Genomic DNA, 27,442 nt, shown 5'->3' with positions numbered 1-27,442 from the left:
TTTGCTTTTTTCGGCTGATTTCAAAGCTCGAAAGCTCGAAGCCTTAATTAAAGCTTCTAAGATCTGGGTTTTCTTTGACCTTTCCATTCTAACAGCAAATCTTGATCTGCATTCCCTCTTAGCTACCGGCCTTGTCAAAAGATACATTCCACAGTTTGTATGAATGTATCTTTCCATCGCATGAACCTGCCCCTGCGCCTCTCCCGTTTTCAAAGGCAAAAAGCCAATCCCCTTAACATGCCCCATCATTCTTATTCTTTCCATTATAAAACGCCGCATCACTCGGCCCGCTAATCTCGGCTAACCAATCTACCCCTGCCCCTGCCACTGCCCCTGCCCCTGGCCGCTCGGTCGTGAGGGTATTACTCAATTTTCATTGCTCAGATTTCAAATATGCGACGAGACGATGCGGAAGATGCCACACGAGGGGAGGGGCAGGAGAGAACATCAGACACCAGAAACAATAGCAACAGTTGACACATTGACAAATGATCTGTGGGGCAAGCAGGCAGGCAGGCTGGCCGGCAGGCAGGCAGGCAGGCACCTCCACTTTCGATAAGGCTCCCAGAGTCATACATCAACGGCAGACGACAGCGGATGATTCCCTTCCCCCAAAAAATGCGACATATTTTCCAGAATTATTCGAAAGATTATGTGCCGTACTATCGCTAAAACTTTGATGTCTGTTCCGTAAACGAGACTGAAACGAGATCTACGCGTATGTCTGATATTGATATGGATTTTGCTCCAGATTTTCCGCCATGAAATGTGATTCGAGCGATGCTCGAATGTCGTCTGGGTATTGGTATCTGGTATTTGGGTTCGTTGCCATTCGATCTTTTCCTGCTGACCAGCGTCTAAGCCTTAAGGAATTTGCTTGATTATTTTCGAGGCACGGCTCGGACCGGCTCTGTCTCCGCTTGTATTTACGGTTTAGGATTCCGCTTGGCCTTTTATTTACAGTGAAGCCTACACTCCCCTTTTTTCCAGTGTACGATTCCGCTCCTTTTTATTTATGTTATAGGATCTCTCCCTCTCTCTTCATTTAGGGTGTAGTTCTTTTTTCGTGTATTGTTTATTGAGGCGTTGACCATATAATTCCTTATTATTCCGCATTCCTTTTCGACATTCCTTGGACATGAAATATGTATCAATTTAATTACCTTTAAGTCCCGAAACGAAACACGCAATTAAACGGCACGAAAACCCTTCGAGCCGATTGAAACAGATCACATTTGTACGGGGGTTTATGAGGTTGAACCGAGACAAAGGGCGCACCTTCGTAGGGAAAAGAACTACCTGAAGGAATCCCCAGGCGGAGAAAAGGGAAGAGCAATCTGTAGTAATTCCTTGAAAAGAAAGAATAAAAAGTGATGGCACTTTTTGATGGCACTCCTCCACTTGATGTCCCTCTGTTCCTGAGTCCTACCTGTTTTCCCTACTGTTTTTCCTTTATTTCTTTCTTTTATTCGTTTATTCTCTAAAGATTTTAAGAGAAACTACTCCTATAGGCATTATTCTTTGGGGAAACTTCAGGTACGGGCATTTTCTTTGTGGGGAAACTACTCGCAACTCCTTGGGGCAGGCCTTTTCTGGGGACTGCCTCTGCTTTTGAGTGAATCTTCTGGTAAATGCATTTCATAGATGATTTATCTTTTGACGGGGGCCCCATTTCAGGGCCTATCAATTGTTTGTGGAGCGGCAAAACCTTTGCCGCTTTTCGTTTTATCTACAATTTGAATATTTTAAGAGGTTGAAGTTCAATGCCGGCAAAAGGCGTGGCTCCCTCGGCCATAACGAGGAGTCGTGTCGGATCTATTTAGGTGTTTTATCGGAGGCGTTATTCCCATAAACACAGTCGCCCCGCTTTTCGAGGGTTGAGGAACCCCAAGAGTTTTGGTTTCCAATCGGAACCAATCAGCCGGTTAAGGCGTATAATGTTTCCAAGTTTAAATGGAAATGGAAATGTTCGAGGAAAACTTGTTTTTTTTTTTCTGAGGCCGGGCCATGAATCGACCGAGCGAGGCGAGCAATAAACGAGTGGAGTGTGGAGTGTGTTTCTATTTCTATTTCTATTTTATCTACATTTAATTTAATCGATGCAAATGCTCGCCCCGCGAGAGAGTCATGAACAAGGCCTCCCCATTGCCATTCCCCAAGTCTCCAACTCCCCAATGGAACGACCTTCGAAAGAAACACATACGTCAGGAGAAGAAGAAGAAGAAAACAAAAACGTTAAGTTAATGGCCATAATTAAGTTCGATTAAAGCACTCCGAGTACTGTGGCTTGTGCCGCACGTGTTTGAGGTTTGGATACAAAAAGCAAAATACCTACCATTTCATATGCTGATTTTTAGATGCCCCATGTCCATGGAGCCATGACACATGTCAGTGGTAGGTAGGAGATTGGTAGAGAGTGGAGAGTGGAAGGTAGAGGCGGAGATCGGCAGAGAGTGGAGGGGAAAGGGGACAGGGGACAGGGGCCGCCTCTATCTACAGGGAATATCTCTTCGCCTCTCTGAATCTCTGCCTCTCTGCCTCTCTGACATTGATGAAATGGTCGTTTTTTTTATGGACCCCATGTTTTCGTACCATAAAGCATTGTGTAATTGTTGTATATTTTGTGTACGGCGGTGGTGGGGGGTGGGGGCTGGGGCACTGTCGCTGTCTCCCATTTTGAATGGCATTTCGAATGGATTGGCATTTTTGATTTGTTTTCTTTGTTCCCATAGATAAAAAGGGAAAATATGTTTTCATATGCAATGCCTTAATGCAATGAATAATCGAGTCAATTATCAGGAAAAACTGCTAATAATTACAAAACGATAAGCTCCACAGTTCTGTTTTCTGACGAATGTATGGCCCATCTTTCAGCCATTTTGCCCAAGTGTTTTTTCACTCCATACTTTTTATTTACTCGACTTTTCCTGTGTACGCTGTTTGAGTCAATTTTGTGGTCGTACTAAAATTTATTACGTGATCCGTATGGCCAAAAAACGAGTAAATCTTTTGCGTTTAAGTGGAAAAATACTGGAAAATGAAAAAGAAAATGAGCATGAAAATGTTGTGTGTGGTCTGGCGTGTGATGCGAGAAATGGGAAGCCAACAAACCGATTGATATCTCAAGATGGGACATGATCTAGATTTAGATCTCTAGAAGAAGTTTCCTTCAGATTGAGAACTCTCTTTTTGTACTTTATAGCCCGTTTTCACTGTCTATATATCGTTGTGGTTTCGATGTTTTATATACCAAACATGTGATACCCCGTCTTCCTTCTTTTTCTTTGGATTGTAGGGATACTTAACCCTTTTCTCCACCACAACTATGGCTCGCCGTCTGCCTTCTTCTGTTTCTCGGAATTTATGGCATTTCGTATCGGCTTTTGTAGCATGTCTTCACTGTACTTGTGGCCTGGCTTTTCTTAGGGATTGTTCCTCCAGCGAGACCACACCAGACCCGTGCTGCTGCTGCTACTTTTATTGCATTTTTCGCTGCCTCACCGCGAATTGTTCGTAAACATTTTCTGTTATGATACCATTTCGAATCTTTCGATAGAAAAATGAGCCACAAAACAACAAAAAAAAAAACAAAAAACACCTCCAATGAAGCAATAGTCGATGCATTACAATTACATAAAGAAAACAATTTATGTATTTTGATTTCTTTATTTTCTTGGGGGTTTTCTTTGCGTCTTATTTACGTTTTCTTGGTACTGTTTGGGTTACCTTAGACCTCCCCATACGATGGGCATTGATCGTAGCCCTCGTAACCCCCCCTCAGATGACTGCTGCTCCCTTAAACCCCTCCCTAAAGCGACGGCTGTGGCTCGTTTATAGACCTCTGGACCTCCGATACGTTTGTTGTTTCAAGTAATTCCAAAATCCAATTAAGTTCAATAACAATTAAGTGAAAAAAAGGTTACAAAACCCTAACAAAAAAATCAAATATCTATCTGCGTGTCTCTGTCTCTGTCTTTTAATTAGTTGAAGTTTATTTTGGCTTTGTTCTCCGTTCGCTTTAGCCCTTAGTTTATTGCTCTTTACTCGCACATCGGCTGTCTGTGGCTCACTTTAATTGGAAGCCCTTTAAGGGCAAGTTCGATGATGTATCTTTGCGGCTCTCGATGACAAATCGATGTCAGAAAGGGGGAAACCCACACAATCCACAAAATCAATAAGTGCGTGCCGGGGTGTTGCTGGTTAGCTGTTTGGACTGTTGGCTTTCTGTCGCTGTTGCTGCCGCTTTCATAAAGAAGAATGTCAAGAGGCCACAATAATTGCAACTAATCCAGAATGAAGGCTTGAACCGAGAACCTTGGGCCATAAAATCTAGACCACCTGTCAGAGCCTGTCTGTCGTCCGATCCAATTTGTATCTGTTTCGGTTTCTGCTTGTATCTGTATCTGTATCTGTATCTGTTGCTGTTTCTGTTGCTGGTTTGTGGATCTGTTCACAGTTTGTTTGGCATCCATTGACTGTGAAGATTGCTAGAGTGTACCCAGTAATCATCTCTTTCCATTCAATTATGGTTTCAAGCGGTGGCTTTTTGTTGTTGTCCAGCGGATATGTAAAATGCCTGCTTCCGCAAGGATGTTGACCACAAAAAGACCACTCTCTCGCTCCCCTCTCGCTCTCCCTCTCTCTCACATGAAATTACTTGTAATTTTTATGGGTTTATGGCTTTATGGTGATGCGAGAGAGCATGCCAATCTTTGGCTTCCTCTCGTCTGTCTGCTGTAAACTTGGCCTTGCCCTCAGATCGCACAGAAATCAGGTTCCCACCAGCGAAAACCTCAACAAGTGATTCATTCATTAGACATGCAAATCGTACAGCCAGAGATTCTGCCGGCATTATCTTATATATAATTCCCATATATTTTCTATAATTTTTTGGCACATTTTCTTGCGGCCTGCCAAAAGTTGGTTCTCTCTAGCATTTGGCCACATACTCATTTGGTTCTTTAGTCTTGCAGTAAAGAAAATATTCTGTCTGTCTGAAAAAAAAAGTAAAGAAAGCTGAATAGGAAATGTGCTGCAAAGAAAGAATTTTTAAAATAAACATTCACAAAAGCCGAAAATATAGGAAGAACTAGAGAAGGAGGAAAGATACGAACGGTAGAAATAGAAAGATGTTGAGAGATCTGAAGATCTGAAGAATAACGTGCTAAAACAGTGATTGAAACAGTGATTGAAACAGTGATTAAATCAGAGATAAAGTAAAAGTGGTTGATAAATAAGAACTTGGCAAACCGAAAGAGTAAAAGTAAAGTCAGGAAGAGGCTTCGATTAGACCTACATAGGAACGTTTTTGTCGAGGCACAATCTGAGTATATTCTCCCTGAGAAATCACTAATAATTCTTAACAAACTAGGGGATTCCAACCAAAAATCTCCGCTAAAAGCGCACCTCCCAAGTACGCTGAAACATCTCCACATCCAGCATTTGTCTGCTGCTCAATTTGTGTACTCTTTTTGGTACATACATATACTCGTCTTCATTATAAACAATCTGATGATGTGAATCTTTTTCTCGTTTCTGTTGCTGTTGCTGTTTCTGGTTTTTTGTTTTTTGGGCCATGGCAAAATCCATTTCGTGTAGAGAAGATATTACGGAAATAGCAGAGGTACAGATCACGAAGATGCACACGTTTTCTGGCGTTCCAACAGAATTCACGAATTGTTGTATAATTTTAAAACAATTGCCCTAAACAAATCCATAATTAATTCCGCCCCGAATGACATTGGGAAGCCGCCGCTTTATAACTCTTTTGTGTCTCTTACCCACACCCTGAATGGTTGGATGGGGGGGGCGTGGTGGCGTGGGTCAAGGTCTCGGGTCTGGGAGTATTCAGGTCTTTCTTTCGACTGAGACTGCGACAGCGACTGCGACGTGTTAATGGCTTGTTAATCTGACTTCAACAACAAGGCAAAACAAACAGCAAACAGTGCACAAACAAGTTAAAACGACTTCAAAGTGTGCAAAAAATAAAAAAAAAGCAAAAATAAAATGCATTCTCTTACAGTAAAAATGTTCCGCTCTGTTGGAACTGTAACAAAAATCGCTTTGTATGAGGGATCCGTACGATACGTGCGAGTGTTTATCTTTAATGGAGTTTTCTTCGTCTCTGTAGGGCCTCACGGATCATAAAAATTATACGACTTGACGTCAAAGTAAAATAAACTTTTGCTTCAAGATTTCTCAAAGACTTTGACTATAAGGAAATTTCTTCAGCGAGATGAGACAGATGCTTCAGAGGAATTTACACTACCACAGACACAACCACACGCACACACACACACACAAATATGTCAGGGTGTTAATTGAAGAACAAAATTGAGGCAGAAAATCAATTCATTTCACTGTAACTGAACTTTCAGTTCAATCTTGGGCGTAAAAGTGTTAATTGGAGGAGGAAATCACCGATCCCATCCAATCCAATCCCCTACAAAATCCAACAAGTAATAGAATTCATTAAAGGTTTTTTTTTCGAACAAATAGAATGGTTTATAGTTGAATGAATAGTATGTCAGTGTTTTTTCTTTGGTTTTAAAGTATTTTATCTAGTATTTTTATATATTTGATGTCGGTTGCAGAATTTTCCGGCATTTTTAAAATTATATTTGATTTTATGGTTTCTAATATCTGTGGTATTTTTTCTATATTCTGGTATATTTTATAGTATTTTCCGTAATATTTTCTAATTTTGTGCGGTATATTCTCTAGTATTTTCCGTTATATTTTCTAGTATTTTTGCGGTATATTTTCTAGTATTTTCCGTTATATTTTCTAGTATTTTTCGGTATATTTTCTTGTAATCATTTCTGTATGCTGGATTTTGAAAACCGAGTTTTTCAAAGTGTTCGTGGCACTTCCCCTGTGAAATTCAGCTATCATTCAATCGTTTTTTATCGCTTAAGCCCCAATCGATTGAGCCATCATTCATTAAATGAACCTGTTTCCGTTTACCCTTCTTTCATTCAAACAAAAAAAGAAATCCAAAAATCCCACGACACCATATCGAATAACATAATGCTTACGCAAATCCCTTCAACAGTTTCGCGTAATTATGCAAATCTCTCTCTCTCTCTCCCTATTATCTCTCCTTTATCAAGCCCCAACTAAATGCTACAAATTAGTGGCTTTTCCATGTCAATCCATGCGAGCACACAAAAGGTCTTATAATATGACAAATAATTTTCATAAATTCAAATGGATATCTTTACCACCTGCTTGTTAGGGATCGCCGCTGCCCAAAACTGGAGAATGGAGCCGGGCAGAATGGGCTTTCGGAGCAATTAAAAATCGATTTACATGCGAGAGCATCAAATGCTGATTTCTTGGCGTCTCAGCATCGCCCTCTGGTGTCTCGATTTTGGGTGAAAATTAATGACTTCCAGTGAAAGTTGTTTTTGTATAACAAACACCGAACCGCACCGCACCGCACCGCATGAAAAGTGTAAACCAATATACGCGCGCACCAGACTGGGCCGAAGATCTTTTTGGTCAAAAAGTGTGTTTCTCGAGAAAAGGTCATTGGCCGGCGGCAGCATTTGAAAACGAAAGCAATGGGGCTTCGTTTTTTTGTTGGTTTTTCGGTTGGGCTTATGCGTGCGGGATATGCAAAATATGGCAGGCACGCAGAATTTCTATATTTTATATAAAGAAATTACACGAAAGAGTGAACAAAATTCATAAGTGCTTTTTATGCCGCCGGTGGGGGCTTTCCAAAAAAAAGGTGTTTTCATGGTCTGTTAATGTTTGTTTTTTCTTTTTTTTGTGGAGAGTAGCAGAAAATCATAAAATGTTTGCCAAAATTATGGAGTAACGAAATGTTGGTATCACTTTGAAGTGAAAATTGGGGGGGAAAGAACCCCCCCTCCCCCTCAACGACTATTTTCCAACCCTTTTCTGAAAGCCGCATTAACATAACAAATTTTCGGCTGCTTTTAATGTGGAAAATTCAAGAAAAACGAACAACCCGAAAAAATATATGCATAATTATGCGATGCAAACTGAATTTACTTCCTGGTTCGAATATGTGACTCCCTTCCCCTCTGGTGTTTTGTGCTGTTCACTCACGCAAGGCATTGCATTACAGCACAACAGCCGCAACAATAGGAACAGCAGAGGCAGACAAGCAGCAACAATATCACGCACTCGTCATTAGGCCGTTGCAAGTGGCAGCAGCAGTTAGAAGGGAGCTGCCACAAGTTCCAGCTGCAGTTTAAAGAGCTGCCACAACAGTAGACACCCTCCACCGTTCAGACGGCAATGCAACACGTGCTGTGCATAAATAATAATGAAAAACGATACGAAAAGAACTCTTTGTGGAGGAGGAGGAGGTTGGGTTTTTCCCAAAGTTTTCCAGGCAATGGGGGGAAACGGGAGAAACGGGGGAAACGGGGAAGGCGTTCTGTCATTGACCCTTCCTACTGACAAGAGAAATTAGTAAAGATTATGCATGCTTCGGTGGAGCTGATGGCGAAGAAGTTCCACCAGAAGACAGAGACATTCGTTTGTTGTCGTCGGGAGATTAGAAGTGAAAGAACCCACAGTGGAGCCCCCGAACCGAGCGAAACCACTTGTTGCCGCCGCTGTCAGAAATGTTTCAGCATTTCAGCCTCTTTTGCATAATATGTGCGATAATCTGTGCCTCTGACACAGATATTTCGCTGGAATTTCAGCTTCTTCTCGACTGTGGAGTGTGGATTGTGGATTGTTGGAGATGGAGATGGACTTTCGCAAGCGGATGTGGCGCGCAGCAACAAACTTTTGCCACAATTTATAAGTTTATAAATAAATTAGCAGACAAACCAGAGATCGTCGAGATATGTGTGTTTCGCTTTGAAGTTTGTTTCAAAATTAAACAGAATTAAGAGTCATTAAACTTGCAATTAAATTCCCTGATATATATTTTGCGAAATCGAGCCACAGTTCATTAACTTTTTCAATTGCTCGTGCAGCTGCCAAAAAAGTAAAAAAAAAAAAAAAAAAAAAAAAAAAAAAATGTGAATAAGCCAAAATCCAATTAAAATTAATTTTTATTTGAAATATATAGAGAAAACGGGTTTTTCTCGAGAATTTTGTCAGCCAAGGTTGCGGCTGGCTTTCAGGTGAGGAAAGGCCCCATCAAAACTCCTGAGAAACTCTGACCCATATCGGCCCGCTTCATTCGGAATCAGCTCTAAATATATAGTATCTACAAAATGTCTATCTAAAATTAGAATTCACCCACTTACGAGGTGGCCTGCACTTTAGTTTTTTGCCTTCGGGGCACAGGCATCTTCCGCATAGCACTCGAATGGCTCTGATGCTCTTTTCCTTCGCTTTTTGTTTTCCAAGCTGTCTAAATATTTTCTTTTTATTTTCTTCTTTTCCACCTCAAGTTAATTGCATTAGTAAATGTCGGTGAAATGATTCATTCTGGCATATTTATTTGACAAAAGTAGAGCAATCTTCGATCAGCATTATAGAGAGCACTGCGGCGGCTATTTTTGGGTATAACATTCATAACCCCAGAAGTTGATTTTCGAGGCACAACCGAAATGAATCTTGACATTAATGATGTTGTTAATCGAGCAGCGGACAGACACAGGCCCACATAATCGTACTCCTACTCGTCCCACAAGAAGGTGACACATTTCTCCTGCAAGGGAGAAGACGAATGATTTTCGATTACTTTTTTCCAATATTTTCTGGATTTGATCTAGATTTTGTGGCATTATTGGTATTTTTCTAGAATTTTTGGTATTTTTAGCCTTTTCCTGGTATTTTTTCGTATTTTTTTTATAGTATTTTCTGGTATATTTTCGGTATTTAGTCTAGTATTTTTGGTATTTTTCTCAGTATTTTCTTTTATTCTTTTCAATTATTCTCTGGTAGCTTTTTTGTATTTGAGCAGTATTTTCTAGTATTTTTCCAGTATTTTCTTGTGTTTTTATTTAAGCTTTTTAGTTTTTTAGTATTAGTTTTAGTATTTTCTGCCAACTCCAAGATAGCACTTTACAAAGTAGTATTTTCTAGTCTGACGAGTTTCTCTTCTCGTTCACCTGCAAATCGTTTCCCTATGGAACCGCCTTCACCCAAACGGACTCACCCATTTAATTGCTATAGTATTTCTCGGCCTTAATTAAAGTGCCTAAAAGTTCATCGACTTTTCCCCCGGCCACCCATTCGTAATACAGTTTTAATGACGTTAAATCCCAACAAAAACCAAAGGGAAAAAATCAATTTAAATTCAATTTTCTGTTTACTTAATTGAGATCTGTGCCTCAGGGAATCCTACACGCCGCCCTACATCATATCACGCCTTGCTTCCTCTATCTGTAAACCGTGTAAAGTTCTTCCCTCTCGCTCTCTTAGACCCACCCCACCACTCGCCGGACGCTCTCTTAAGTTCTGGCGGCCGCTCTCTTGCGCCCCAGAGGGAGGGAGCTTCTTGTGTGGAGCTTTCGGGGGATCGCATCGCATCGGATCGATCTGTGCTGTGCTGTGCGCACACAGTTTTTCCTTTACTTTCAGTCAAGAAAAAGCCCGTGCTCGTGTCGGATTGAATCGGTTCGAAAGCGGAATCGTAACGGATCGCAGAACGGATTGTATCTGAGTTATAGCTATAGGATCGCACACATAATTCCCGTACTTTTTCGCAGACCCGTTTTATTTATAAGTTGTCGCTCCTTTTTTTGTGTGTGTATTTTTGTTGTCTTTTTTTGGGGATTCGCCATTTGAGTTTGGGGAATCCAAATGCCTTTTGTGTGGATCTTTTTTTCGCGCAGCCTGGAGTTGCGTGTGATTATTTATAGATAGTTTGCCCCGGCATACGTTTGATATATGCTTCTATTGTGTTTTTTGTCGGCTTACGCCATAGATTTTTGGACGTGGTTGCGGTCCGTGCGTATGAGTGATTTTCAGCCTCTATATAGGTTTTTTTTTTCTCGTTTTCCTCAAACTTTTTTACTGGCAAAATGCCCGACATTACGCAGCTGTTTAGGCGACCCATAAATTCCCATTGCCCTAGCGAAATATTTCTCATGTAATTTACATAAATATAGTCCATAAACGTAAGCTATAATTTGACTTTAAGCAGATTCTGAATCACGTTTCAAAATGTATTTAGGGGTAAATTTCCAAACGTAAATCAGGGGCTGACAAGACCGCCAGACATGACATGTGTTTGATGGGAAGTATTCGTTGAGACACTCGCACGACGAAAGCAAACAAGTTCTTGGAATGTGTTCTTTTTTATGAGAGTTTAAAAGGCCCCCAGAGGGGGAGATCTTCTTCGGGGAAAATGCAATCCATAGAATCGATCTTTGGCATCGGATGTTGATCAATAGATATTCAAGTGATGTTCTTGATCTGGATCTTTCGAAAGAGTGATTTTTTAATTTTGCAACAGAAAAGAAAAGATCATTCAATGATCTTTCAATTAGTCATAACTTCCATCTGTCAGTGGTATTTCAATCATCCATAACTTCCACATGGAGTGGATTATAATCAGCCATTATTTCGATGACAAATTGAAGTGTGGATCGTTCTCGCTTGGAGATCTTTCCCTTTGCAGATGCCAACCATATCGAATGTCCGGCCACACACCAGATGAAAACCATATCGAATGTCACTCAACAACAAACAATAAGCTCTTCTTATGCCTATGCTTATGCTTCCCACTCCACTCCACTCCACTCCCCTTTTGTGTTTTGTTTATATTCCACTCCAGGCCGCAGACAAGTGTTGCCGTTGTTGCCCTTAACGTTGTTCGATTTTCGATTTCTTCAGCGGTCGCCCGATCTTCTGCTCTTCGGATGATATTTTCAATGGCGTCAGCAACGGAAATGATGCATCCAGAGATCCACAGATCGCACAGCCATCCCATCCCCCACGCATCCCCGAATTTTAGAGAGAGCTTTTCAGTATAAACAAATATCATAATGATATTTTCCCCTCCTCCCCCCTCCACACCACCTCCCTTTAAACAGAAACACACCCAAATTCGACATTTCACACGCAGTTTGGTTTATTTCTGTTTAATATCCGGCAAAAAAAAAAAAACAAAACCAAAAACTACAACATTTTTTGGCATGAAATGGAAATTGAAATTAAATTGTGGGCTGCTCTGCGAGAGGGCTGTAAAATTAATTAAATTAATTAGCAAAAAGAGACTGAATTGCAGATAAGATAAAAGGGGGGAATGCGCCACATTTGACTGCTAGAAAGAGCCGCAATCGATTGATGGCAAAAGCTCTAATAGCTTATAAAATAGAGCCAGCAAATGGGTTCCAAGAACACCCTAAACATCCAACAATTACTCGTAGATAAGGCCCTTCTTTAGTCATACCTCCAAGTGCTTTGCTTAGTATCTAAATTGTGTTGATAATTATCATCATAACGAGCCTCTTCCGCTCTGATTTCAAATCAGCGTGGGAGCTATATGCAAATTTCATGACGGGCAAAAGCAGCCTATAAAAAACCTTAAAAATACTTTACCCTAAAAGCGGATCCACACAGGTAGAAGATGGATGGAGAGTAAAAAATCTATCTCAGACTATGTGCAAAGATATTAGACAAAGATCCGAGAGACTGGCCTTCGGTGAGGCCTTAGATCTTCCTGGGATCGTTTAAAGATCCCCAGCTAGAAGGTCCTTGAAGACCAAACAAAAATGCCCTTCAAGATGAATTTTCCTCCTCTTGGATACCAGTAAGATCCCAGACGAAAAACGCTTAAAGATTCCAAAAGATCATCAGTTAAAAAACCTTTGAGAACTTTGAAATATCACACATTAAAAGCCTTTGCAAAAAAAGCGAAAAAATCTTCGATTTGCTGGTTTTTAACGTAGAGAAAAGATCCCCATTTAGATGTCACTCCGAGATCATCTTCTTAAAGACTTTAAGGCCTCTTCATAAAAGACCAACGACCCTGCGGCTTAAGCTCCAGCTAAGATCATATATTTCTAGTATTTCTAGTTGTCATGTAAATGTGTGTAAGGGGCGACGGGAGGTCGTTAAAAGCACACACAGACACGAACACACACAACTATCTTTCAGATACATTCAGCCACAAAAGATCGTTAAAGTCTCGCGGACTATTTGTTCGGGGTCTTATCTCGCAAACGGCCTTTGAGACACAATCTTATCTTAAGTTTCCAATGAAACTCCCCTACCTTCCTCCCTCCCTCACCGCCTCACTCGCCGCCTCCCTGCCTACCTGCCTTTAAGTGCAAATAAAACATAATGTTGACACATAAATTATCTACGATTCCGTTGAAAGTTTGCAACAAAAAAAACTAATCTTTGGATTGCTTTTTTCGTATCTTTTTTTGCAGACTGTTCAGACCACTTGGCGGCCACAATTGCCGCTGCCCAAGGAGCTGCAGCTAACGGATGAACGGCACAGCGACACGAAAGTGATATCCACCAAAGCGGACATCCATTATCCCCAGAACTACGACGAGAACTATCATCAGGCAGTAGCAGCAGCAGCCGCAGCCGCAGCCGAGGAGGAGGAGGAGCAGGAGCAGATGGATCGATTGAGGGGCCATCATGGGGGGAGTGTAGGAGGCTCCTCCCAGCAGTTGTCCCACAAACAGAAATGGTCCTTCGGCCGTCTGTTTCGAGGCAAGAAAAAGGATGCCGCGGAGTGTAGTCCATCGTCCAGTGAGGAGGATCGCAAGGCCGGCTTTGTGCCCTCGCAACGACAGGCGCCAGGCAGTGGAAAGCCCAAGGGAAAGCCAGGGAAATCCTCGTCCTCGCGGGGCAGCAGCAGGTACGAGGAGCAGGCGCCGCCGCCACCACCCCCACATCGCCCCCAGTCCATAGACCATGAGTTTTTCCTGCCTGTGGAAACGATACAGCAACAGCCGGAACCGTACTACCAAAATCAACCGGGGCCCGGATATTACCATCGATCGATGAGTAACTCCTTGGACAGACGCGGGCTCATGCAACAGCAGCACCCCCACCCACACGCCCACACCCAAATGGGGGGCAAGTCCCGCTCTGCCCAAAGGAAGCCCCCGGGGGCCCATCACTCCAGTGCGGAGGAGGAGCTGATCTCATTGAACTCTTCGACCTTCTCCAAGTACCGCAGCGACGAGAGCATCCACAGTGGGGGGCAGGCCCTGATGCAGGGCTCCTCGCTGCAGTCCCAGTCCCAGTCGCAGGCGCAGGCGCAGAACAGTCGCCGCAGTCGAGCGGCGCGCAACGAACGCTACTACAAACGCCTCTCCCGCGACGGAGAGCAGAGCCATGGCGGCGTGCCGCCGCTGCCCAATCCCCAACGCTACAAGACGCAGCCCCTGCCGCTGTCCATCTACCAGCCGAATGCCGCCTATGTCCAGTGGCAGCCGCAGCAGAAGCCCCTGCAGAATACCATCCAGAACGATGGCAAGCGCAGCATCAGCTACGACAGTCACATCCATTTGCAGAATGTGAATGGCAGGATGCAGAGCAAGCCCCTGCCGCCGCCTCCGCCACCCAGAGATCCACTGCGGCGTGTGCATGCCGTGGGCTCCAGCTCGGGGGATCTGCGACCCGTTTCCTACGCCTTCGACCACAGCGGCCGGTGCGTCTCCGACGATAGGATATGGCAGCCGGCGCCGCACTATCAATCCGTGCATTCACTGAACTCCCAGCCCAGCTCCTCGATAGCCAGTGCTCCGCCGAGCCAGCAGCCGCAGCAGTCGCAGCAGCAGCCGCAGCACCATCGGCGGTTCATCACCCGTTCGGAGAGGAATGCGCATCCTGGCAAGCAGTCCCTGCCAAATGGCATTGATTTTCACTATGTCGCAGACGCCACTCCGCGCTCTCGCAAGCCCATACACATGATGGAGGCGGAGAAGCAGGAGACACCACCCTCCAGTGGGATACTGAGGACCTCGAAGAGTGGTCTGCCCACAGCAGCGGCGGCACCGCAGCCCATCATGAAGCCCCGCTCCATTTCCAGCTCCCGATTGAGCGAACTGCGTGGAGGATATCCCATGCCCATGTATTCGGAGGTGCTGAAACCGAAGAGAACGCCGCCTACGGCACCCGCAAGCAATGCCCTGCACGATCAGGACAATGTGGTGTGTGGCAGTCTTCAGATCAAACCAAACTATGTGGAAATCCGGCATCGGGATGTCCAAAAGACCAACTCCATGCCGCATCATTATCAGCGCAGGTCTGGCGAGGATTTGCCCAACAAATACGAGGAATATGTGGCCGAGAAGCGGGAGCAGCACCAGCAGGCGCCACCGCCCGTCTACCCCGAACGAAAGCAGAGCCTGCCCGCGGTGCCGCCACTGTATTTCCCACGGAAGAAGCCGGCCAATCTGGAGGAGGCCATCAATGAGCTGGAGGCCATTTACAAGAGTCTGGGACTCACGGAGCCACAGGAGCCCAAGGCAGAGGTGACCCCGACGATGCCAGAGATGATGCCGGAGACTGCTGCCCCGCCAAAGATGCGGGTACCGACGCCCAGTGACTTCGAGAAGTTCGCCCTGGCCCATGCGGATGAGTACGATGATGAGGACTCGCCGACGGGAGAGCCAGACCTTGTGAGGGATGATGTGGCGTACAGGAATCTGCAGCTGGCGAATCTTCAGCATCGTTCGTCCGAGAGGCAGCCGCCATTTGGCATACCCGTGGGTCCCATTGTGCCGGCCCCCCAGTCGGATTATCTGCACGTGGAGCCCATCCGGGTGATCAAGAAGAAGAAGAGCACCTCCCCGGACATCGTAAAGGACGATCTGGCAGTGCGCGCCCTGCGCAAGGATCCCCCAGGACCCAAATCGAGCTTCCACTATCCCATGCAAAAGAAACAGCGGGCCACAAGGACACAGTCTGCAAATATCTACAATCTGATCCATCGAGATGCAGCGAAACCGTCGGGCGGGGATCTGAGGAGCTACATGGAGCTCACGAAGAGCATTGAACGGGCGGGCAGCATGTCGAACCTTCAGGCAGAGGCCACCAATGACATACCAGCCACACTGGACCTCCTGCGGAAGCTCAAGGCCCAGGACGAGGAGATGGAAGCGGTTCAGAAGAAAGCCCACGCCATACCCTTCCGTCATCCCAGTCAGGGCGGAGCCATTGCCCATCTGCCAGAGCGCTTGAATACCAAGGAAGAGCCCCCCAAGGTACCGCCTGTGGCGGCGCCCAGGAAGAGCCTGACGCCCGAACCCCTCCTTGAGGATGCCCTGAACAAGATCGCGCAGGATGCCCAGGCGAGCAGCATCAAATTGAGCCAGGAACTCCATGAGCTGCGCCGAGAGGCACTGATTACAGCCGCCAGACCCAAACTGAATGCCGAGCAACAGAAACTCGAAGACGAACTCCAAGAGATCGATGCCGTGTCCAAGGCGGCCAAGAGATGCGGCCAGATGCTGCTGGACAACCTGCCCGATGCGGGACAAGAGGAGGAGTATCAGATGCAGCCCCAAAGGAAACTCCACAAAGAGGGAAAACTCATACGCGCCATCGATGAGGTCTCCGAGGCGGCCAATGCCGTCTGCGAGAAGATCTTGAAGGATATTGTCACGACAGAGCCGCCCGTGATAGTCCACGAGGCACGGCAGGTGAAGCAGCCCACGGGCGGAGCCACAGGAGGAGCCCAGGCGGAGCACCTGGTGATGCCCACTCTCATCAAGAAACTGGATCCCATTCAATCGGAGAAGATGGAGCACATCGCCCGCCGTTGCATGCGACAACTGAGCGAGCTGGCCGAGGCCCAACCGGACTACGATAATCTGCCGGCTGCCTGTAATATAAACGCTGCACCGGCTACCGACGCTGCTGCGGCTGATGCCACTCTCATTTCTACCGTTCCAGAGACGCTCGAGGAGATTGACAAAATAATGCAGGAGTGCGAGCGTCAGGCGAAGGGGAGCACGGCCACAGCCACAGGATCAGGATCAACCACCGATGACCAGCGCACCACTGCCCCCAGCATCACGAGTGGCAGCCACAGCCACAGTGGAGGAGGCAGCAGCTGTCCACCAAATGTGAGCACCACAGCGAGCTCCTTCAGCAGCAGCAGCGACTGCTTGGCCAAATCGTCGAGTCCCTCGAACGCCAGCCGCCTGCTGTCCTCGAGCATTACCTCCTTCAATCCGTACTCCTCGAGCGACTACATCAAGTCGCAGAGCAGCGACTACCATGCACCCAGCACCGATCCCATCAAGACATTCAGCACCACATCGTACGATGTGCAGTCCACCACAGCGAATAACACCACCAATAGCACCATGAGCACCACCAGTAACACGAATACGATCAGCAGTTGCACCACAAACCCACGGGAGACAAATCCAGAGACGACCGCCTCGTGCTCTGTGTCGCCACAGCCGCTGCAGCTGACGCCCGTGCGAGGCACCTCCTCATCGCCATCGCAGTACAACTCCAGCGAAGAGCTGGCTGCCATTTTTGGCATCGAAGAGCAGCCCAAGCAACGGAAGCAGCGACAGCATCAGCAGCATCACACAGGTAAAGGAGATGCCCAAGGATCGCCCGCCGCCAGAGCCTCCACAGCATCCGCCTCAGCCTCCGCCTCCGCCACTACTAATGCTCCCGCTATGCCCCCAGCAACAGCTACTACCTCCTCCGCTACTAATCGAGTTTTGAATGTTGCAAGTGATGTTACTACTACTAGTCCCACATCCTCAAACACATCCTCTAATGATAGTGCTAGCAGTTGTAGTAGTATTTGTAATTATAAGCTAGAAACGATACCAGAACAGGACCAGGACCACGACCAGGACCAGGAGGAGGACACCGCTTTGAAGCTATCGCCCAACTTCAATCGCATCTACGCAAGCAAAATCCGCATTGTGATGGAGGAAGAGGAGCCCCTGGTCTTGGACGAGGTAGCCACTATTCAACAGCAAGAAGTGACGGAAGAGCAGACCAAGATTCTACCAGCTGTTGGAGTGGAAACCCACTTTGATTCATTGAGTTCCCTGGAAGAAGAGGTCTCTTCCAATCCTGATTCGGGGAATGTAAGTCTCACCGACTATCCATTGGGGGGGAACCACAACCACCATGCCAATGCCTCACTGGAACTGCAGACGACCTACAACAGTCGCTTTGAGGTGCGCGAACACTATGTTTCGGAGGTGTCCATCAGTGCCTCAGAAGAGTCCTCCACCGACGAAGAGGAGCAAACGGATACGGAGAGAACGGAGAGAGGTGGGGATCTGGAGGGTAGGGAGGATGGTTTTCCACCCTTGCCCACAGAAGAAGAGCTTCTAGAGAGCCTCAGAGAGGAACGAGAACATAACGAGAGAGGAGCGGAAAGTGTAGAACTTTCTAAAGAAATTAGTGGGCAAACAGAGCTAAGAATTGAGGAGGATGCTCTGTCAGACGATAGTCTTGAGGAAGATATTGAAGTTGAGGTAGAAGTTAGCTCAAGCGAAGTAACGGATAATGAAGAATCGGAAAGTAGTCTGGAGAGCGATGCCAAACTTGACGAAACTGTTAGTCTTAGCGAAGAGGTTTATAAACTGGCGAGTGAGACTTTAAAGATACAGGAAAATCCACTTGATGAAGAACCAATTGACGAAAGAAATCTTAGCGAAGTTAAACCTGATCAAATAAAACATAGAGAAGAGAAACTTGACGAAAGAAAACTTAACGAACGCAAACTTGACGAAACTTTAGAAAACGAATGTAGATTTGAGTTAGAAGAGGCGGAATTTAGCTTGAAACAATCTGAAGAAAGTGACCTAAAACCTAACGAATCCGAATTTAACGAAACTCTGGACGAATGCGACTCTGCAATGCAGTTCCCACGCCGCAAGAGCATCGTTTACGAGACCCCTGCACTCAACCTAAGCATTTCCGAGGTGAAACTCAATTATGAAACCAAAGTGGGAGAAGAAATGGAAGCAGAACCGACGACACCAGTAACCGATGAAGCCAACCAATCGATCGACAACGACAACGACAACGATGATGATATACCAATTAACGATACTTCAGCACGTAATGAGGAGGAACCGCAGGAGAAGCAGGGCAAGAGCAGTGGCGATGTAAGTGAGACGCGCCAAGGACTTCCGGCGGCGGCGGTGGTGGAGGAGGAGGAGGAGGAGGAGCAGCCAACCACCAGCTCGAAGGCGCTCTCTGTCTTTGGCGAAGTACGCACTGTGGCACCAGCAGCAGATGCAGCAGTTGGTGGCGCCGTGGCACGAGGCGGTCTGACAACACTCGAGCACGTATTTGTCGCCTGCACCGTGGGCCTGATTACACCCAACGATTTGCTCACTTTGTGCCTCATTGTAATTGGTGTGATTATCATTATTGCAATTGCTCTTGCTGCCTGAAAGATGTGATCATCACATACACAGTCACACACACACACACACACACACACACACACATCGACTGGCTGTGTGGATGCCACACGTTACTGTTGTTTGTTGTTGTTGCAATTATGGAGAAATTATGGAAATAATCTTTGAATTTTTTGTATTAATTTTTATATGCCACAAAGTGCACTTACAAAATTTCCATTTATTATAAATATCTAAAGAATTATGTTTAATTTTAGTTGAACCAAAAGTATTCTCAATTTCTAAGATAAGTTGTACAATTTATTTCGTTTCGAACCACTGTGCAAAATGTATCTTTTCCATTCATCAAACAGCTCCTCCTTAACAGTGGCAAAAAAAAATAATGTTTATATTTTTTAACCGCAATTTCCTTTGTTTTCTTACTTAATTAATTGTTAATTTTGACTGCAACTTGTGCCAATGATTTTTTTTTATATGTTTACCATTAATTATGCTCTTAATTAATTAATTAATTTAACCACATTATGTACACTCTCCATTCTTAAATGTTTAAGCATCTGAAACGCAAAAGAAATGCGATATAAATACTAATCATGAAATCTATTCTCTCTATAAATCTCTTTGTATATTTTCAGCTCAAAATTTAATAGTTTAAGTATTTTTTTTTTTGTCAACGAAACATTTACGTAGAATTCATTTTTCGCTATAATTTTTAATGTTTATAAATATATATGATTTAACCAGATAAACAAACGGATGCGCAGAAGCCATGAAGCAAATATACATATATTATTATTAATAAAAATGTTACAAAAACCAAAAACAAATATTTACTCCAAATTTTTTATTCGTGATTTTTCTGTTGTTTTTTTATGGTTTTTTTTCGTAGCCTAACCCCCCTTTTTCAGGCTAACAAACGTTTTCATTGACTAACATTTTTCTGGTAATAAAAATACAAAAAGAAAGCTCAAAAAACGTTTTACTGTTGTTGTTTGCTAAAGTTTTGTGCCGCCAGCCTTACACAAATATTGAATGCTATTATTTATGTGCTATTTATATTAAATAATTTATTGAAATATTTATTTTATGTTTGCTTTTATATAGCTTTATTGCATTTTAAATATAATTTAACTGCTTTAACTTTCGCTGATCTCCGGCTGGGGGAGCCAGTGTAAAATTGATATGCAAGCTGCGGGTGCTTTGGGTTTGTGTCTTGGCTATAGCTTCATAAGGTGGTTGCATTGCATAGATGCCGTCTGCAAAGCTTTGAAGTTTAATTTTGGAGGTGGAAAAATTGGGTTTGCATACGATGGGGCCGATTGGTTTTGTTAAACGTCTGCATATTAGGCTTTGGATCCAATTTGTAGCTGAAATTATAAGCTTTTCAGAGTTCAATACAACCAGATTTAAGATTTTAAAGTTATGTGAAAAAAAATGCACTACCTCTAAAAAAACATTTGATGTTAGATGAGGCACACCCAAAGTCCCGTTATCCAATCCCCAAAAAAAGGTTTTTCCATTTTTTTATTGATTTAGTCATATTTTTCGTAATTTTCAAATTTAGTCTCCAGTAATGATATACATATGTGAACTCTTGAAAATTGAAAATTAGTTTTCAACGAGAGGCTCCCTTTTTTGTCTCGAACCTGGTCAAACATTTTTCTTCTCTAGCCATCTACGAGTATGAGGTTTTCCAAACAATTCCATAACTAGTTTGAGGGTCTTTAAGTATTTAATATTTGGAAAAACCATCCCATCTGCACATACCTTTCAGATATCATAAATAAAACAAAGTACATCAATAATCTATGATATTTATACAAACTTTTACCTATCAAAATATCACATTCCATCAACAAAAACTTCGTCTAGACATGGAGAAATGTTTATTTTGTTGTTGTAGGAAAAAACTTGCTGGAAAAACCCACAGCCCAGTGGAAAAGTTGAACTTATTGAGAGCTCCATCAAAACAAATACAGAACCATATTGATGGATTGAAGGATGGATGGATGTGCCATGTATTTACCCTCGAATGGGATTCTGTTTACAGTTTGTCTGCCCGCCCGAGGACGAAACCCTACCAAAACGACAGACAAAGAACATTCGTTCATTCATTCAGTTCTTGCGAAAAAAACCTGAAAAAAGGTGCAAAAAGAAAAAAGCTTAAAGCCAAAAATCGTCTTATGGCAACAACAACAAAAAAAAAAAAAAAAAAAAAAGGGAAAGTCTTGGCCTCATAATGGAACCTCCTGAAAGTTTACTTCGTGCTGTGGCACTGGCTCTTGGAGTCTGTCCTGTGCTCGTGTTGTGGCATAAAAAGGACATTCAACTGCAGGTCGCTTGCCCTTATTAAGGAGCCTCTTGGAGGAGAAGTGAGAGGCTTATTGTTATACACTTCTTGCTGCTTTTTTACACGCTTCTTCTATAATTATGTTGCGCCTTTCTTGCCTAATGAGGCGTACGGTTTCCGAAGGGGAAATTTTTAAGATGCTTGAAGGGGAAACTCTTGAGAGAAATCCAAGCTAGAATCCTGTTTTCATTCCCTCTTTAGGATTGTCCTCCTTCTGTATCTTTCTTCGAGGATTGAACTCCCATTTACCTCCCCCCCCTGCCCCCTTTCCCTTTCAAATTTAATTTTCCACCAAGTTTTCTTTTCTTTTGAATGTTTTTCTTGTAAAATCTTCGACGCTTCGTTGGGACTTTTGCCAAGAGGCTTATGCCCGTCAATCTTTGTGGAATGCCACAATCTAATTGAAAATTGGCCCTAGCGGAAGTGACTCTTTAATGGGAAATCCGTTTAAGGCTAAGCAAATTTCTTGCCACACACAAAGAAGAGTTCATTTACCTCCGGAAGTCGGGGAGCATTGCTCTCGGAGGGACCTCACACACACTCCACACTCCACACTCCACTCTCCACTCTCTTGGAGGCTAACTAGCAATAAAAATGTCACCCGGCTTTAATTTGTTTTCTGTCTGCGAAGGCACGAAGGCACACCAAGGACCTCAAAATGTGTGGGGAACAGTTACAGTCGAGTCAGTCGAGTCAGAGACTGAGACTGAGAGAGGCGTCTGTGCCATAAATAAACCAAACGAAACCACATGTGTGGCAGCAACTTTTTGCTGCATGTTCTAGTCCGCCTGTTCCTCCCCTATATCTCCTGAAATAATCATAACTCACTTAACCCCATTAAATGTGGAAGGAACCCAACCCCCCCCTGAAATGTGGCAGGACAAAAAGAGGGAACCTCCCGGGCAAGACAGGAACCCCTTGGAAAGGAGAGGCTCCAGCCCAGGGAACCCTTCTGCTTGTGCCAGAAGGAACGGAACCTCCCCCTAGCACTTGACTCCACTTCATGCTCCTAGAGGATGCTCCTAGGCGGCTGCCGCTCCATTGACAATCTTCTAATGTCCTCCACCCACCCGCTGAGTTCGTTACGCGTTCATTCGATGGATAATTACTATCACAAAAGGGTGCCCCTTTTTTTGGGGCAGCAGCTACGCACAGCAGCTGTGTGCGAACATTCTGTGGTCTCTCGATTGGGGGGCGGTCGGTCGGTCAAGTGTCGGCTGGGCTCGGCGTTTGTTTTGTCGCGCAGCTTGTTGTGGTTGCACTTTCCGGAGACCTCCCTGCATGCATGGCATGTGCATTGTACAATGTACCTACCCCACTCATCTATGGAGTTGCACTAATCAAATGGGGGCAGGGCAGGGCAGGGCCGGCCAGGCCACATAAATTTTACAGTCGAGAACTTTGACAAACATAATTTTAAAGCAAACAGAGGGACAAAGGGACAGGGGGGCGTTGGTGGCGGCTGTTTTTCGAGGGTTTCAGGCGGCAACTTGTTCAATTCTGCTGAGGGCCGTTCCGTAGTAGTTGTTTTATTGACTGCGTGAAGAGGGGGAGCTGGGTGGGAGAGGTGGAGGTGGAGGTGGAGGGGAGTGGGAGAGGCCAGAGAAGGTCCTTTCTAGTGCGCAGATACAAACAAATTAATGTTCATGGGAGAGGATTCTTTTTTTGTGGAGAGCCCAAAAGGCGAATTACAGCGACTTTTCAGAGAGAGAGAGTGAGAGAGTAAGCTGGAGAGAGCATTGCCAGGCAGGAATACAAGCTTGGAAATTTTCGAAAATATTATTGAAAAGTTTTGTGCGTTGGTAAAGTCCTAAAAAACGGTAAAAATTACGGAAAATCTAAAACTCTAAAAATGCATTAAAGAAGAGTGTTAAAAAGTCGAACAAATGGTGAGAGAGAGATTTATGGCATTGCCAGGTGTGAAAAGGATTTTCAACATTATCTAGCAATATGTTACAAATTTTACCAGAATTAAAGCTGAAAAACTCTATACATTAATACCCCAAAAAATAATCTCAAAGATGTCCTTAAAACATACAAAATATAATCTCACAGTCCGGAAAGAAAACTGTTGAAAAGACTCCCAAAAACTTTATTTAAAATATCCCAAAAAAAAGTTACAAAATTTCTTAAAGAAAGGTATAAAATGTGCCCCAAAAAATGTCCTAAAATATATGGAAAACCCAACAAATATTCCAATAAGGATCCTTAAACATAAATTGAAAAACTAATATACAACTGTTTCTGTCAGTGTTTCTCTGAGTGCATGGCATTGCTGCCTTCTCGCTGGCTCTCTTTCAGCATATTTTACGCTCTCTTTTACTCTCCTGGCCGCTTGGTCAATTCGCCGTTTGTAAAAACCGGCTAAAACATCAGCTGTTTCTTGAATGCTCAGGACTTTTCGGTGCCGTTGTGGCCGCTTTTGTTTCTGCCAAATGGTGGCGAAAACACACTCACGAAACCTGTCTCTGTCTCTGCCTCGGCCTCTGCCCGTGGCTCTGCCACGGCCCAAGCCTGTTCTGGCCCGGTCTGCTGGTCGTCTCTGGCTGCGACTGTGCTGGCCCGAACCCCAAGGCTCCATCACACATCTCAGTGTGCGCTGAGTTCTCCAACGAATCGGAAGTCGTGTGGCGGCAGTACGTGTCCGTGTCCGTGTCCGTGTCGTATCCTTCAACTCTGAAATTTACGTAAAATGTACGCGTACGCGTACGCATAAGGGAAAAGCCCCCGCAAGGAAAAACCTCAACAAAAACAAAAAGTTATTAGTGAAAAAAAAAGATATTACAACAAACAGCACAGCACGGAAAAACAAAGGAAAACCCTAACGAATATATACGCATACGAATACGAACGAAACGGAAGAATCCAATGTGCAAAACAAGGTGCGTTTTCTTTTAGAGTGTTTTTTGTTTTGTTTCCAGAGGGCTTTTCCCTGAGACGAGAGTAGGGCGGGGTGGGGGGATTGTTTAATGCACGTGTCCACGCTTCAGGGGCCTCTGGAAAATATATTTACTTATTTTTTGGTCAGCAACAGTTAAGCGGAAAACTTTTGAAGTTCTTATGGTTTTTCGGCAGGGCATGGGCATGGGGATGGGGATGGGGATCTATAGCCCCCAATATCTGGTTTGTGTTCTGCGTGTTAGGGGGCCTCCTTCCAGTCTAAGCCCCCCCTCCCTAACGGTCTTTCCCCCTGCACTACCTACCCATCTTTCACGTTCTACTTAGTTCCTCCTTGTCTCACTTGGGCAGCATCTCCCTCGCCTTGGATTATCCTCCAGTGCTGCCACAGTGTTGCTTTCATTGGTCCCTTTGTTATGCCCTTTTGCGGAGAGGGTATCTTGGGCAAGACAGAAACGGTAGGCAGACCCCCTGAACCCTCGCCTGCGCCGCCCCCGTCTCACCCGCTTAGCTTTCTCGCCCCGATATAATCTGAAAACTTTTGTATATAATAAAGAGATATGTCCTGATTAGCATCCACAGCTGATTCGATTTCCAAATTCATATTTTTGTCATCTTTCATTCCATATTTCTGGCAATTTCTAGGGAATTTGTGCTCTCACTTGCAGGATATCTGGTGTATCTGTTATATATAAACTGGAGCCACAAAGATCATAAAGTAGCTGCCATGGGAACGAGAATCAATCATTCGTTGGCAATCCCAATTCAATTGCACTTTTCCCTATAAAATTCAGCCAAAATTCCTATCTATTCCATATATCTGCGTGTATTTGCCTCAGATATTGTCGAGTTTTAAAGAATATTAAAGCCATAATTTGAGCACTTTGTTTGGCTTCTCAAGATAATTCCTTCAATAGTTTTGGAAATGGGGATTTTCCCCCCAAAAACGATCCAATTTATCGGTTCCTCCCTTTAAGCGGTATTAAAAGCCTCGTATCCCTGTAGGCATAATTTCATACGCAATTGAGGATTATTTTGTGCAATTCATTTCACTTAATGCGTAATTCATGTCGCTTATATGACCATGACCACGCCTCCTACAAAACCGCCCCAACACCCCACTCTTGGCCCGTCTGTTCCCTCCGGACAGCCCCCCTCTTGCCCAGTCTTGCCCTCCTTTTCCATTGCCCCTCTTTGGGCACCGCCTTTGTCCTGTTCTTTTCTGTCTGTCTGACATTTGTTTGCCAATTTTTATTGTTGCTGCTGCCCCTGCTGCCCCTGCTGCCGCTGCTTCGCCTGCCTTTGTTAGTGCGTTGAACCCGCTTGACTTTTCCCCCTCTTGGCCCTGCCCCGCGGCGGCAGCAGCTGCTGCCACGCATTTTGGTGGCTCAAGTTCATTCTTATGGCTGCCGCAACTGCCTTTTTGTTGTTTTTTTTTTTTTTTTGGAGTGCAGCAGCTCCTCCAGACTTGGATGCCATCAGCATCTTGATGCAACATTTACATGGAGCGCAGGAATTTTCACTAGTTTTCCGCCGAGTCATTGTATGGCTAAGGACTTTTCTCTGCTTTTCCCATGTACTTTTGCCTCGAAGTTTTTCCAACTCTCTCGCTTGGATGAGCTCTGCTGAAGGAGCAAAAGCAGGCTAAGGGCTTTTCCCCATGACAAAGGAAATGTTTTCCTTCGAGCAAATTTTGAAGGGAAATTGCACGAGAGGACCGCCATTCCAGAGGTTTCTATGGGTGAAATTTAGAAGAACTTTAAGCGGATTTTTCATGTGTAGGAAAGAGAAAAAGTAATCCCTTAAGGGCTAAGACCCATATACGATAATTTTTGTGGCATGGCATTTCCGTTCGCTTTCATTTAACCTCTTTTTGAATCGCATTTCGGTGCCTCCACTTCTTTGTCCTTCTTTTCTCCCCCTTTCCTGCGCTTTTAGACTTCTTCCTCCTCTCTTTTCCGCCTTTGTCTGTGCGACACCTACAAAGCCCTCACGCAAAGATACACAATAACACACACACACATATGCCGATACGGATACGGATACAGATAGGCCGCCGTCAGCTCTGGTACCTTTAACATTTACAGATACTCCTCTCTTGGGTATCCTTCGGATACGTGAGTGATTCAACATAATTATGTTTCATCATCGAAGCAGAGCAGAAGATGAGGCATCAACGAAGCCAAGAAGAGGGGGGCCGGCACCACAATCCCTTCCTGCCGTGGCCCCCTTCTCTTCTGGTTCTCCTTTTAACCCACATTATAACGGTTATTTGTGCACGTATCCACGAAATAACAGTTAAAGCATTTCAACATTTCATGCGGCAAGTAAATTGCATCCACTCCACGGATTGTTTCAGCGGTTTCCAGCAATTCGCTGTGGATCGATCCGATCATTAGGCCCAGAAATTGCTGGAAAAAAACACACACAGAGAGAGAGAGAGAGAGGGAGAGTGAGAGTGAGTGAGTGAGACAGCCTCAGTCAGTATTTCAACATAGTATTCCGATTCATTTTGGAGCCGCATAGCAGGCTTCTTATTTATTGTTCCAAAACAAAAATAATACAATATTTTTTTAATACAAAACGTTTCGTAATACACACCAGTGCCTGAAAAAGTCGTACAATTTATTTCTTAAATATTAAATCTGGGATTCAAGAAAAGTTTTATTAAAGCAAGTAACAAAAGGGAATCAAGGGAGTCTCTAACTGGAGGTAAGCCCACGCCCAAAGGGGTCCTCTGCATCGAGTGGTGACTCCTCGTGTGGTTGTACCCCCCACCCAAAAAGGGTATCAAAATCTGCATAATTCTGCTAGCTTATTTGTTGGTGCAGGCGCTTAGAAAACTTTTCCGCTTTCGACACTAAAAAGTTGCCCCAAAACTCTCGACTAATTTGCATTCTTCCCTGGGAGGAAGACGAAGACGAAG

At 44.4% G+C, this 27,442-nt stretch overlaps 1 protein-coding gene across 1 annotated transcript in view; it reads left to right on the top strand.

The window, feature by feature from the left end:
- The window catches only part of LOC6601181 (mucin-19), a 122,407-nt gene that overhangs the window by 6,127 nt on the left and 88,838 nt on the right, over window positions 1-27,442 (top strand). Inside the window, exon 2 of the mRNA XM_026992413.1 lies at window positions 13,323-17,463. Within this exon, the coding sequence (XP_026848214.1) occupies window positions 13,323-17,463 (4,141 nt within the window). The remainder of the gene's footprint in view (window positions 1-13,322; window positions 17,464-27,442) is intronic.

The sequence above is a fragment of the Drosophila persimilis genome, unplaced genomic scaffold (assembly GCF_003286085.1).
Source record: "Drosophila persimilis strain 14011-0111.01,24,50 unplaced genomic scaffold, DperRS2 tig00000732-arrow-arrow-pilon, whole genome shotgun sequence".
NCBI classification, from domain to species: Eukaryota; Metazoa; Arthropoda; class Insecta; order Diptera; family Drosophilidae; genus Drosophila; species Drosophila persimilis.
This window is presented reverse-complemented; position numbering and strand designations above follow the sequence as displayed.